Consider the following 13,883-nt stretch of genomic DNA (forward strand, 5'->3'; position numbering starts at 1 on the left):
TCCAAAAAGTGAAAATAAATAAATAATAAGAAGAAATCAACAAAAAGGATAGATAGTAGTCACATGCTAGTGACAACTAATCCTTAATTAAGTACTTAAACTCATGATTAAGAGTTAAGAAACTTGAACTGTACTCAGAAACAAGACTTAAAAGACTCTGTTGATTGATTGAATGTGTGATACAAGGGCTCCTTATATAGGAGACGAAGAGACAAATGAAAGACATGTCTCCTAGTGAAAAGACATGACTTTAGACGTAAAGACACATCCTTTCGGCGAAGAGCTGTAACCATTGGGCGAAGAGTTGCACCCGTAGAGCGAAGGGGTGTGACCAATCGTCGAAGGAGTGTGGCTTTTGGCAAAGAGGCACATCTCTTGGGCGAAGGGGTGTGACCATCCAAGCGTAGGGGTCCTCCTTGGCATGGCACTTCACGTATTTGCAACTAGGAGTAGATGTAATGCTGTTAACATAGTCACAATCGTGACATACCCTCCCATTTAAAATGAGAGCAAAACCTTTGTCTTTAACCTTTGCTTCTTGCTAAACCTTTTTGCTTTGACTGCTAAATCCCATGTCATTGCATTATTCAAAGACTTTTTAGAGGAATCTGGCATAATCAGGTTAACTACAACAAGAGGTTGATCTTCAAAATTCTTCATGCGATGTAAGATTTCTGGATCAAAATCTTCTAGTAAGTACGAAATATTTGGGGAAGAGGAAATCTTCTTAATGTACTCTTGAGATGGGGTAACTTCAACTTTAGTAATCATTGGAGAGGATTTTGAATTGAGAGTGTAATCATCGTCCAATAATGAATCCCAAAATTCTTTAGAATCATCTTCAGAAACTGTCACTTCATGACGTGCAATTGGCATATCATCATCCAACAAAGAATCAAAGAAAGCATAGTCGTCTTCAGACTTAGAAGCTGCAACTATGTCCTTATCTTTGTCTGGTAACGAAGTATCACTTGGAAAAACTTCTTGCTTGAAATCATCTTTGTCTTCAGCAATTGATTCAGGAGAAGTTACTGAATTCAAAAATTCATCAATAATAATATCTGCATCTGCATTGAAAGTAATATTCTCTTCATAATCCACTGTATCATGTCGTTTGACTAGTACACGTGAGGCTTGCATCACTCGTTCCGCATGATAAAACCCGTGTAACATCAGTTCTCGTCCATCTTTGAACAAGTAGATAGTATGTCCTCGAAAGCTAATTGCTCGATCATATTGGAATAACCAATGTTGACCAAGAATCGTGTCGTAATAAGATAAAGGCATGACCTCGAAATCCAGTTGATCTGCATAATTTTGAATATCGAACTGCAACTGTCGAACTATCTGATCACAAGTCAAAATTGATCCATATGCTAATTCCACATCATATAAGTGAGATGTCTTCTGAGTTGGTAAGCCAAGCTGTCGAACTATCTGAGTGCTGACAAGATCATTCGAGCATCCACTGTCTACCAAAATATTGATGGAGCGACCATTGATAGTTCCAAGAAGGCTCAAAACTTGCTTTGAAAGAGGCTCTAAAACTGAAGAATTGCAGTGAGCATGCTTCATAAGAATAGTCGTATCCTCTAAGACACGAATTGTATTGACCACAAATTTTCCTTTATCCTTAGCAGAATCTAGTTGTTCAGCATTCGATGATGTTTCCGCGTTGGAATTATTTTTCAAACTAGATGGATTTGGTCTCTTTGGACATTGATACCATCTATGGTCATCACCGCAAATTGTACATAATCCTTCCTTCTTTGAATCTTTGGAGTCGAAGATGCATTTGACGAAGAGCCTTGCTGACTATTGGAATGCCAATCTTGAGAAAAATCACGTCCTTTACCACGATCAAGTGGAGGAACATTTGAAGAAGATCTGCTTTGAGATTGTCGATCTTGAGAATAGAACCTTGAAGTTGAATAAGGTGTTGTGGCTTGCTGTCTGAACTGAGACTGATGTTGCTGACTTTGGCTATAGCTTTCTCTGCAATCGCGCTGGGAAAAGCGAGCGCTATTTGAAGATCTGTCACTAGGGAGAAAATTCCGTGTAGGGTGCTGATTATCGCCAAGACGCTCCACATAGGCAATTGCAACATCCAAGGTGGTAGGGTTGTATTTGTGCACATCGTCCTTCAGGTTGGGTTCGAGTCCGTCAATAAAGCTGTGAAAGTTTATCAGAGGGACTAAGGGTCTCTATATCCAGAGTTAGCCTTTGGAACTCTGTGATGTACGCCACCAAGGAACCTGTCTGGCTCAGGCGGCGAAGAGCGGACAGGGCATGAAAATCTGCATTGGCAAGTTCGAACACCTTGCGAATAGCACGCCGGAATTTATCCCAAGGTGTGTGTGTTTACCATCAGCAACCCGTCGTTGCCACCAAAGAAATGTTGTCCCCTTGAGCAGAGAACTAGCAAGTGCAACTTTTTTACTCTCGACTAAATCTGTATTGGACAAGTAGACCTCCATTTTGAATAGCCATTGGTCCAGAACACGCTTGTCGCGGCGACCAGTGTACGGTTCCGACAATTTAACATCAAGCTTCTTCTTTTGTGCAGCATTAAAAATTTTATGAAGTAATTGAAGTTCACGATTGTCTACCGCATGAGTTGGATCTGGTTCGTTTGGTTCATCCATTGAAGCTTCGGAAGAAGGTGTTGAATCAGTATGCATAGTCCTAGAAGTTGTAGGAAGATTTCGGGAATTGTTTTGCGTCTGCATCTGATCCAAACGAGTGTGTAGTGATAGATGCCCTTTGACACAAGAACATGTTGCATCATGTAAGCCCACATGGGGTAATTGTCCCCATCTAATCTGTCCTCAGCAACAAACATCTTGAACACATCTGTATTGTTGTCAGCCATAGTAAATGCTGCACCTGATGTGAAAACTGCCCGAAAAGAGGAGAAACAAAGCGGGAACAATACGTGCTATATAGCACAAACTGTAGAAGACTGTAAGGGACTTGTTATGCAAAAAATGGCACTGATAGAAATTCTGCATAAAATGACAAAATAGCCTGTGCAGTACTGTTTGTAGTGGAAACGGAGGCCGAAATGAGCCCGAAACAGAAATCTAAGCAGACTAAGCTTTTCGAGCTTTCCCGAAGTTTTTGTCGACCTACGAACGCTCGCCAAAGCTCACTAAAATCGGGGAAAGTGAGCAGGCGTGTGTTGGAGCTGCTAGCGACTAAGCCCGGGAGGACGCAACCTGCTTTGATACCAATCGTTGGATTAGGGTTGCAGGAAAACACACACAGCTTGAAGAAGACGAAGGAAGCTTAAGGCACACAATAGAGTGTATTACTTAGTGGGCAATGGAAAGATAGATAGCCCTAGAATGAATGGGCGTATATACAATGCACGAGGGAAAAACCTCCTACAGAGGGAAGAAATGCCCCGGCGGTCCTAAGTGTGTTCACACACATCACTACCACATGTATATGGTGTCACAAACTGCTGATGTGTCAAAGCCCTGAAGAAGAGAGCCAACTTGCAGATGCCGGCCGAGGGGCCTAAACCCTAAGAAGAACAAGTAACAGAAGAAGAAGTCCTACCAACTTATGGGGACCCCGTCCGATGGGGCCCCAAGAGACAAAGGATTAAAATAAAGCAGGGCCCACACACACAGAGAGAAAGACTTGCGCCAATACCGATGACGTGGCAGCGTACGATCCGTCTTCACTGCTCATGTCTTACAGGGCATAAGCCATAAAGATCACTTACAAGACAAGATTTGTTTCGAGCTGTTGTTTTTCTCAGAGGCAGTGCCATGCAGATGTTGATAGCTACCAAGCAGCATACTCCAAGTACTTGGCAAGCTTTCAAGGAAATTTTTGCTCGAAGTTGTATGGTTTCTGACATCTTCCTTCGGAGTGCAACTTCTGGCAGAGTGGGGAATCCTGAAATGCTTGCCATGGAAACCCTAGCAGATTATAACTTGAAATTTCTTGACATCTCTCAGCAGATGTCTTTTCACGAGCAGATGACCTTGGAGATCCAGTGCGATTGCTATCAAAGAAAACACTCTCTGTCCAAGAGCTGATGGACCATGCTTTGCTCGGCTACAACCTCATGGAAGGAACCTAACCCTAATTTTTGGTGCAGGTCTTAGGATGGAAAGTCAGTCGACTTTTCGAGCTTGGTTGATGTCAAGATCGCTTTTTAAGTTTGAATTTTGTTTGAGAATCTGTTTCAGAACTTGTTTGGTGATCCTGTTTGGAATTTGTTTGAAATGGATGCTATCTGATTTAAACCTGTCTTGGTACCGATTTGAATTGTTTGACTCTGGCTTCTATCCTTGTTGCAATGATTGGTGATTTTACTCCCAGGTGGAGACGCGAGAAATACTGTTTTGGTATTGTTTGAACCTTGGAATGACGCAGGCCGATGCTTGGGGAGCGTTCTGTTGTATGCTAGAGAATCTCCGAATGACGTAGGCCGATGTCTGGGAAGCATTTGGTTGTATGCTTGTAAAATAATTGTTGTTGTGACTCCCGGCCCGGACGTGGATGGTTATGCGGGAGCAGTGGTTACTCTTAGCACCTCCAAACGACGCAGGCTGCGGTCTGGGGGGCGTTTGGTTATAAAGGGCCTCTATATCTCCCAGCCCGGACCTTTTTAGGGCATGCGGGAGAGTGATGAGGGAGTCGTTGAATATCTCCCGGCCCGGACCTTGTTAGCTTATGCGGGAGGAGTGTTCATCGGCAACTTTATGTTTCTATGTCTTGTAACATGCATATGTGAGCATTTGTGTTGCATTGTGATGTGCCAACCACTGAATATTCCTAATTGGATGAGATTGCCTGGGTATGTAATCTTAGTGCATCATGACACCCGTGGAGGATCAATACGATCTAGGTGTGATGGCTAATTTTTTTACGCTGGAATATCAAGAGTTCGGATCTAGACGAAAGGAGAAGCTAACTCCTTGATCAAAAGAGCCGAAAGGAGAAGCTAACTCCTTAACAAAAAGAGCAAACTTATTATCCCTCGGAATGACCGTCGGAAATTTTTGAGCTAACTTGAGTTGTTTTGTAGATCTGTAATCGCGGACGATTACTCTCTTTCAAGAAGGGGAGATGTCACAAACTAATGACGTGTCAAAGCCTTGAAGAAGAGAGTCAACTTGCAGATGCCGGCCGAGGGGCCTAAACCCTAAGAAGAACAAGTAACAGAAGAAGAAGTCCTACCAACTTATGGGGAGCCCGTCCGATGGGGCCCCAAGAGACATAAAGGATTAAAATAAAGCAGAACCATTCACACAGAGAAAGACCTGTGCCAATATTGATGATGTGGCAGTTGTACGGTCAAAACCCAAAAATTGCGTTGACATGATGACGTGGCAAGCTGTACAGATTTTCGCGTTTTGCACTGGCTGATGACGTGGCGCTGTACGGATTTCCGTAAATCATGCTGGCAGCTTTTTGGCATTGCTTTTGGACCAGATGCTTTTGAGTTTGAAGGCTTTTCACTGTAAACTGCTTTTGGGGCCTAGGGCCTTTAAATATGTGCTAAGGGCTCATTCTCTGGCATGCTTCCTAGAGAAGGTGCAGCGTCTGGAGTACCGGCTTGTACTACGTTGATGCAATATAAAGAAATACCGAAAGGGGCGCCAAGGTTTGGGGCCAATACTCTTTGGGGTAGAATTCCGCCACTTCGTGTCGCGTGTCGTCTCTCTCTCTCTCTCAGTTTAGTTTTTTCTTTTCTATTGGCACGTGGTGCCCGTCTTGTGACACATGGTAACATCTCCTATCAACAAGGTAAGACCAGTGCTAGCAACTTCCATGAGCTGGGTGAGGGTAGCTACTCTGTTCTTGGTACAGTAGTCTCGAAGCCCTTTAGGCAGCCCACAACAGTACTTCTCTATCTGCTCTGTCAATGGCACAAATCTGTAGGAGGTCACTGAGAATAACGCTTTACAAAACCTCCAATTGTACTCCAGCAAGCTCTTGCATGTAGCCGAAGTAAGGTGGTGCCAATCTGTCATGACGTCGGCTTCAAATTCATTGATAGCCAAGCAGATGCAAACATTTTCTTGAAGTAGACCCAAGTTGGCGGGTGTCTATCCTTGCATTTACATTGTCGTGCACCATATAAGCGCATTGTCTTTCAAGAAAATGGCAGCTTTCCTGACCTTAGAGGCCTCTGTAAAATTCCCTCCTGCATAAGTTGTATCAAACTGCTAGAGGAAAGTAAGAGCCTTTGCCTTATCCTCGAAGCTGCTGAAAGTGCTAAACTTTACAGCTGCACCACCTTCTTTGTAAGCTTTCGGCTTTTCCAGTGCCCACAAATTGTCACAAGGAATTGTCTGCAACATGGGCACTGTAGTAGAAATCATCGGCGTGTCTTGGCCATTAACATTTTGCACCAAAGGTGCCATATATGGCTGCTGTCCATAAAAACCAGCCATGCCAAAATGACCCTGTGGCACCCCAAACTGGCCCTGGTTGCTCTGAAAACCCTGCTGCATGCAGATGCTACCATACATGGGGTTTGGCATCATGCCTTGCATACCCCCAAACATTGTTCCTGGCATGTACGACTGACTTCCAGGCGCATAACCAGCCATACTCTGGAACACAGATCCACCCCCGAAATACCAAGGATGTACTGTGGGTGGTGGAAAAATTGGACGCATTGCCTGGTATCCAGTTCTCTGTCCATTCAAGACAACATGCGGGCTCTGAAAGGTGGCGGGCTGAACTGGCATAGCCTGTGGAATAGGCGTCCTAACCACCTGTTCAAGGACGGGAGGAACTTATTTTGGAGCCCCCGACTCCGCAATATGCGAGTGTTCCCTATCCTGCTGAGACGCATGAAGTACTTGGGTTGAGCCTCAACAAGCTCTGTTCGCGGTGTAGGTTGCCTATTTTGTTGTGGCACTGGTGGCACTTGTAAGAACTCCATAAACCTTGGGTTTTGCTCCAGTTGCGAAAACATATTCACCACGGCAACTAACTAAGTCCTGAACGCATCATCCTCGAGTTGCCCAGTCATAAAGCCCTGTATTGGAGGGACATTCACATCAACAGGAGATACAGACAGACGTGGTCATGAACTCTTACCAATCTCGAACACCATAGGAATGTCCTATCTGTCCCTTCGAAGAGGAACCCTCTTCCATAATGCCCTTCCCTTTGTCAGCCATGGTATAATCCCGCATTTTTGTACTCTGTGTCTTTACCCAAAACAACCGAGGCTCATTTCTTGAGGAAAAAGTGATTCTATCCCGGCAACGGAACCATGAAACCGGCCCGTGGGGCGGTAGACTTTGGCTTTCACCCGAAATTCTTTACTTTAGACACACACAGAGAGAACTTGCAATGGTAACGTGCGACGGGAATTAGCACTTAAGCACACACACGGCTCGGAAGCTAGAGTGCTCCGAGCAGACATCGACAACCTGTAGGCCCCGAAATTGGCGCCCCTTTCAGTATTTCTTTATTCTTTAAGAGAGTAATTACAAAGAAGAGTCTTGGAAATTCTTTGCCTGTATCCAGCTAGATATCACCACCTATTCTGGCAAAATTTCGGTAGCATAACAGCCCCAAAACTTGCCCGAAACCAATTCCCCTGCTGAAACTCACTTCCATTGACATAAACCCTCTGATTTCTGCCCAAAAACAGCACACTGTATTTACTGGTGTTTTTTCTGTTTTCAGCCCTAAACAGTCCCCGAACTGTCCTCTTAACAGTGGGGCACTGTTCCCAATGGTTCTGGCATCCGTATGGCTGAAAAACAGTCCAATTTCAGCGCATAACCAGCACTGAAAACGCACTTGTATGGTAAGGTTATCACCCTCACTGGTGCCTGCTTTGGAGCAGTAGTTAGCTACTCCCGTTTTTGCTCAGAGAGGCTCTTGCCTCAGCAAAAACGGATATAACCACACAGCTGTACATGAGTCAAATGAAGAGCCCTATTGTGGGGCATCACATTACTGCACGTAGGGAAGAGAGAGACCAGTGTGAGGTGTGCAGGACATGACTTCTTGCACCACACTGTACATGAGAGGGAAAGCTTGCAGTCAATAGCTCTTAACCTATGGCAGGCTGCAAATGAGCTCTCTCCCAGTTAAAAATCGAGCGCCCAGCTTTCTGCAAGAGGAAAGTGCACCAGGCAGTGCCACTTGGCACATTTACAAGCATTTTCCCGTTTTGGGCTTCCCGGTTAAAAATCTCCCGACTGGTTGCCCAGTTGACTTTGCAGTAGAGTTCTAAAATGTTCCCCTTGTCATTCCAGAGGTAATGACGCGAACAGATTTTGTGGACCAAAATAGCAGTTCCCTAAATTTTAGGGGATGCTTGTATTGGACTCCCACTGGTCATCTGACCATCTATCCCCATTGGAACCGCATCCAAAAATGCAATGTGGCCCAACTGTTGGGTACTTTCCCTTGGTGACCCCACCTTGGCACTATGCCTTTATTGAGTTCACTTTCTAGTATCCACCAACTTGCTAAGTGCGACGGGGGAGACCTACATGATCTTGGACTGAGCTTGGACATCCTCTTACTATACGAATTCTAGTGCCGAACAACTTCCCGTCTGCGTGTGAAACGACCGTTCACATTGGCAATACAATGTCCGACCATTTGCAACTTCAAAAAGAGGGTCTCAAAAATATAACAAAAATCTTAGGAAAGAAACCAACAACTAAGGTTAGTTGTTGCCACGTCCTCGTGACATAGTTAACAGTTGCGTCCTCGTGACACATGGCATGAAAGATGCAGGGAGAAAATTTAGAGAAGAGGGAATAGGGCTACTTGGTCATAGGAGGCACCCTATGAGGGCTAGGGATAAAATATTCCAAGCATGCAGGAGGCTACATAGACGCAAAGAGCCACTCCCGGCCACACATGACCAATGAGAGAAATATCTACGTCACTTATGTGTAAGACCATGTGGACGAGTCCAGGTGATGTCAAACTCTTAACAATCAGCAGCCTTGGGCATCCAGCTGGGCTCGGTTTTTTTTTAATGTCTGTGAGGGGCAGCCTGAGCCGCTTGCAGTGACGGTTTGAGTGTTTTGGCTCAAGATGATCCTCACTCTCAGAGAGCAGTATGACAACATCCTTGTCTGGAGAGAACCACAGAGGAATAGAGATGAAGTCCACAAAAACCAAAACATTGATAACATACACTTTGTGATGGCTGTAGTTTGCACAGAATGGTAGCATAAATATAAGATGGCATTGTGCAAGACAATGTCATGTAGCACTAGCAAAAGAAAAATAGAAATTACAAGAAATGATTTAACACAAAATGGTGTGTGTGTGCATGCGGAACTTGCCACCTGCTGCGTTTTTTTTCTTTCTGTTTGAACTTTGTTCCTTACGCAGGTTTTTTCTTTTGTTGCCTTGTTTGCTGCTTGTATGTATGCTTGGGGATGTGTGACCCTTTTTTTTTAAAGGTTGGTCATCCACAAGATAGAAAATATCAGCTCCATCATATCTAGTATTGACAAGAAACTATGGTATCCTTGCTTATGTTGTTAATGCCCAATAGTGGGTGTAGAACTAGGTATCAATGTATGCTCCAACACTCTCTCACACAGGCACACAAAGAGAATCGGGAGGGGCCAAACAGGTTAAGTAGCCTGTAGTGCCAAAGAAGACCGAGCTCAATCATGAATAAAGGTCCCAACTTCCACAGACTCATGAATATGCGACGCCATCTCTCAGCCCTATCTGAGATTTTCATAATTCTGTCAAATTGTTTACCTATTGTTTAAACTTTATTCACATGTGGTGGCAGAAAGAGCGGTTGACACTGCTGGAGGCAGCTTCTGGTGTCAAACATGCTTCTCAGAGACCAATAATTTACTTTCAAGCATGGTGGATAGGTTCAACCTTATCCTAACCCTTTATGGCAGGTTGCAATCTTCTTTGCGAATTACCTAAAAAACTTCTTACAGACCTTTTGCATGATGGCAGGGATGCTCATTTTCATTCTTGGAAATGTTCTTAATTTCCTGTCCTTTGGATATGCTGCCCAGGTATTGGAAATTGTAGACAATTTTCGGAGATTTATTTTGAGGTGTGAAATTCTTGTTAAATAAATTGCTTTTGTCTGCAGTCACTTCTTGCTTCACTAGGCTCTATACAATTTATCTCAAATGTTGGATTTGCCTATTTTGTCTTACATGAAAAAGTGACCAGCAGGTAGCTATGCATTTAATTCTTCTTATCTGGTGAAAAATGATTGAGCAAACCTTTCCAGTAATAATTCCAACCCTTTCTTGATCACTGCAGAACCCTTGTCGCAACTCTCTTCATTGTAACGGGAAATATTTTCTTGGTTGCCTTTGGGAATCATCAGTCGAAGGGTATCTTGGCTTGAACTCTTGATAATCCTTTGCTTCTCTTGCTAAAGTAAACCTGGTGCTGATCACTTATTTTCACTTAGTCTATACACAGGAAGAACTACTTACAAATTATGGCAATCATGTCTACCTCGTTTATTGTGTTTGTCTTATCATCCTTGTATCAGTGAACCATATGGCTTACAAGTGAGTTCAAGTGACTTTTCCAATTTTCACAGTTTCAGTATGTCCGACAAGACTTTTTTTTTCCCTCATGATAATAATAATGGTATGATCTTCTTTGAGAAGGAAAGGACGTGCTTTAATAGCAAGTTGTACAGATGAGAATATGAGTAGGCATTGGCACACTTTGTTGCCTTTCTCCTATGCAATGGTGTCAGGAATAATTGGTTCCCATTCTGTGCTCTTTGCAAAATCATTGTAAGTTGGTCTTGACGGCACATTGAAATTATCACCTACACATTGCTATTTGAATTCCTGCTGAGCGGTGTTTTCGCTGGGGAACTGGTGTAATGTGACCTTTATTCACACTTTATGTTTGTCAGGTCAGTCTTACTGCGGCAGACTCTGAATGGTGATAATGAACTAGATGGATGGTTCACATATGCAGTCCTCCTTATGTTTATTTTTACTGCCTCCTTTTGGGTAAGCTTGCTGCAATTGCTCTATTCAATCAGATCTAAGTGAAGGCGCCATGCTTATACAGTCAGCTTGCATTTGCAGATGACGAGATTAAATGATGGATTGGCCTTATTCGATGCTATCCTTATAGTTCCCATGTTTCAAATAGTCTGGACCTTTTTCTCTATATTCACTGGGTTTGTCTACTTTGCTGAATACCAAGTAAGTTTTTTTTGCTGAAGCTTTTTTTTCTGTTTCTTGGTTTTGAAATCATCAATAAATAGTGGTTTCTGTTTGCTGATTAGGTTTTCGATAGCTTTAGGACCTCGATATTTGCACTTGGTATATTGACCCTTTTTCTGGGCATTCTGATGCTTTCGCCTGACGCCTCTGAAGGTAAACTGCATCTTGAATGTAAAATTACAGTCTCTACGTGGGAGTGCTCCCTAATTTGTGTTGTGTAAATTATTAGCCCGGTGGTATTTTGTATTTTGAACTATATGCTTCCTGATAGGCTCAGCTTTGAGCTTTAGGCTCATCCTTGTGTTTTCTTGGATGAGAGTTGCATGGCATTCATGCATTGGTGGGTCTGTGAGGCCACATTGTGCTTTAAGATACTCTAACAGTCTTTCTTTCTTGGTGAAATTATTGTGGACATTTTTGTAACTTAATTGGACATCCATGCTGAATGTCATGCTAGTCTGGAGCGAAGATTGCTCGCCTGAATGTGTCATGCATTGGCGTAGAGCAGTTTGTTAGTGTCCAGCTGACAAGTTTGTGAAGACCCTCAACTCAATGGGACAGTGGACATGAAAGTTTATGACCACTTACATGATTAGTAGTTGTTGTTATGGAAACATGCATATTATATGGCTGGTATGGATTTTCTTGTACTAGCAAACGTTTCCAAACTTGATAAACCTTCCATTTGGAAAAGGATCAACTTAACGTGCCTGGAAAAAGTAACAGATTGTTTTGTCACTTACAGGATGGATTTGCGTGAGGTAATCGGTGAAGTGTGTTATCTGTGCAGTGTGGATACGGGAATTGAAGCTTCATTCATTGAGTTTCGTTTTTGTTTTATAACTCAGGTGCAAAGGGAGGCTTATGGGTAGATTCTGAGGAGGCTTCAGATTTGATAGAACGGTATTGTTGCTGTGGCAGTTTCAGAGGCCGCAATGACAAATTTATGACATTGTATTAAAATTTTCATGCATGCCAGCAGAGCCCAGTCACAGACTCAAGTATCAAGCATCTCGAAGAAGAATTTTCATGTGCATGAGATAGCTGCAACTGTTTTCAATAAGACAAAGGTATGTGAAATGGACTATCTAGCTTACCAGCTATGTCTCTATCTTTCTGTGTATCCGTCCTTGGCAGCTTCTGGTATGCTTCCAGTTTTCCTGTTTCTAGACTAGGATCTGGGTAGTGTTTCAATTTGTTCTCTAGGTTCTACCCAGCTTGAATGTGTACTAATCTATTCATCTGATTCTTCTATTACCTGGTTGGCCATGTAGAGTGCTTGCCACAGATTGCTGGAGAACAAAGCTCATGTCACCTCAGTTTTTGCAATGCCTATGATAGCTTCGTCACGCATGACATGGAGGAACCCTGTTCTACGTAATCATTCCCTTTCTTCTGGCATAAGGCTTGGATATGAACATTTAGAGCCAGGTCTTGATGTTGAGAATTAATGCAACGATTTGGGAGGGGCTATATATACCACAAAATTGTTCCATTTTTCCTATAACAGACTTGAACCACTGACTATCTCGGCCACAACATTGTGGTGCTATATATACCTAACCATTGTTTAGGGCAATGATGACAATAAGTCCCGTGATCGCGTGGCTCTTCCTCATTATCATTCTTTGCCATAATTGTAGACCTGTACCTGCTGTACATTGGACTTTTTATTGGCTCACATTTTGCAAGAGTAAATTTACGGTACAGAAACAGGCCAGTTTGCAGTTTTTTGTCTTTGGTTAAAACATGGGTTTGTTAGTCCTGGATGTTGTTCATGTCTTCCCCCTATTGCCATGGGGCCTTTCTGCCGGCAGCAGAGAAAACGATAAAGTTTGACAGTAGAAAGCATTTGTGAGAGAGAGCAAGGAAACAAGGAATAACTAACCAAGGAGACCTGATTAGGATAAAGCAACAATGACACACCTTACAAGGAAACAAAAGTAGTAAATTTATGAAGACATTAACGAACTACTCAATTTAAATGCACAATGCTAGATATATGATTGGTACATGATGGGATCCTTAAAGAAATTTGAAGACATTTTTAGCATTGAAAATGCCTTCCAATGTCAATTCATTCAGAACACAAAATGGTGTAACCAAAAGTAACAATTGCTAAAAGGCACAACACCTTTTATGATGTACACTACTAACAATGCTTGAGAAAAAACCTTGGTTTAGTATAATCCCACCTACAAAAGGTATGATTTACCATTGAACTCTATATATGAAGATGCACAAGTACACAGTTTATATAAATTGACTGAAGTTCGAATGTTTTTACATTGAATTGATATATTGAGCTGTGAAAGTCAATTTACTTCCAAATTTTTCCATGCTTAGGTTTTCCAAGGTTTTGAAAATAGGTTATTTTGAGCTTTGATTCCAAAGCACAATCGACTTGATTCTACAAGCGTTTGTTTCACAATATCTATGAGATGTGATATTGGTGAACCAATAACATATAAGAAGGAAAGTCCTTTTTATACCAAAAAATATCCCTCATTAGCCTAGCCATCAACATAGCACGTTGTTCAATAGCCCATGTGTCTTTCTCATATTGCCATTGCATATGTCAACTCTCCGGCATTAGAGACCCCACGAGCAATTGATGCTACACTAGGCTAACCTACAAGAGCAAAAGAGTAAAGATGGGCTCAAAAGCATGTAGTTGACCATGTGCTC

At 42.6% G+C, this 13,883-nt stretch overlaps 1 protein-coding gene across 3 annotated transcripts in view; it reads left to right on the forward strand.

Annotated features, from left to right (window-relative positions):
* LOC147454935 (magnesium transporter, putative (DUF803)) overlaps window positions 1-12,943 on the forward strand; it is a 32,268-nt gene extending 19,325 nt beyond the window's left edge. The window contains exons 2-14 of one of the 3 annotated variants that reach the window (XM_086516769.1): window positions 9,564-9,645; window positions 9,764-9,851; window positions 9,924-10,004; window positions 10,085-10,170; window positions 10,261-10,334; window positions 10,415-10,517; window positions 10,620-10,751; window positions 10,877-10,976; window positions 11,055-11,174; window positions 11,258-11,348; window positions 12,044-12,098; window positions 12,178-12,265; window positions 12,470-12,943. In XM_086516769.1, coding sequence (XP_086372895.1) covers window positions 9,933-10,004; window positions 10,085-10,170; window positions 10,261-10,334; window positions 10,415-10,517; window positions 10,620-10,751; window positions 10,877-10,976; window positions 11,055-11,174; window positions 11,258-11,348; window positions 12,044-12,098; window positions 12,178-12,265; window positions 12,470-12,646 — 1,098 coding nt within the window. In that variant the 5' untranslated portion in view covers window positions 9,564-9,645; window positions 9,764-9,851; window positions 9,924-9,932 and the 3' untranslated portion in view covers window positions 12,647-12,943. The remainder of the gene's footprint in view (window positions 1-9,563; window positions 9,646-9,763; window positions 9,852-9,923; window positions 10,005-10,084; window positions 10,171-10,260; window positions 10,335-10,414; window positions 10,518-10,619; window positions 10,752-10,876; window positions 10,977-11,054; window positions 11,175-11,257; window positions 11,349-12,043; window positions 12,099-12,177; window positions 12,266-12,469) is intronic. The other 2 variants (XM_086516770.1, XM_086516768.1) reach the window with 2 other exon arrangements.
* The last annotated feature ends 940 nt before the right edge of the window (window positions 12,944-13,883 follow it).

Source organism: Adiantum capillus-veneris, chromosome 7 (assembly GCF_014529385.1).
Source record: "Adiantum capillus-veneris isolate H3 chromosome 7, ASM1452938v2, whole genome shotgun sequence".
Taxonomy (NCBI): Eukaryota; Viridiplantae; Streptophyta; class Polypodiopsida; order Polypodiales; family Pteridaceae; genus Adiantum; species Adiantum capillus-veneris.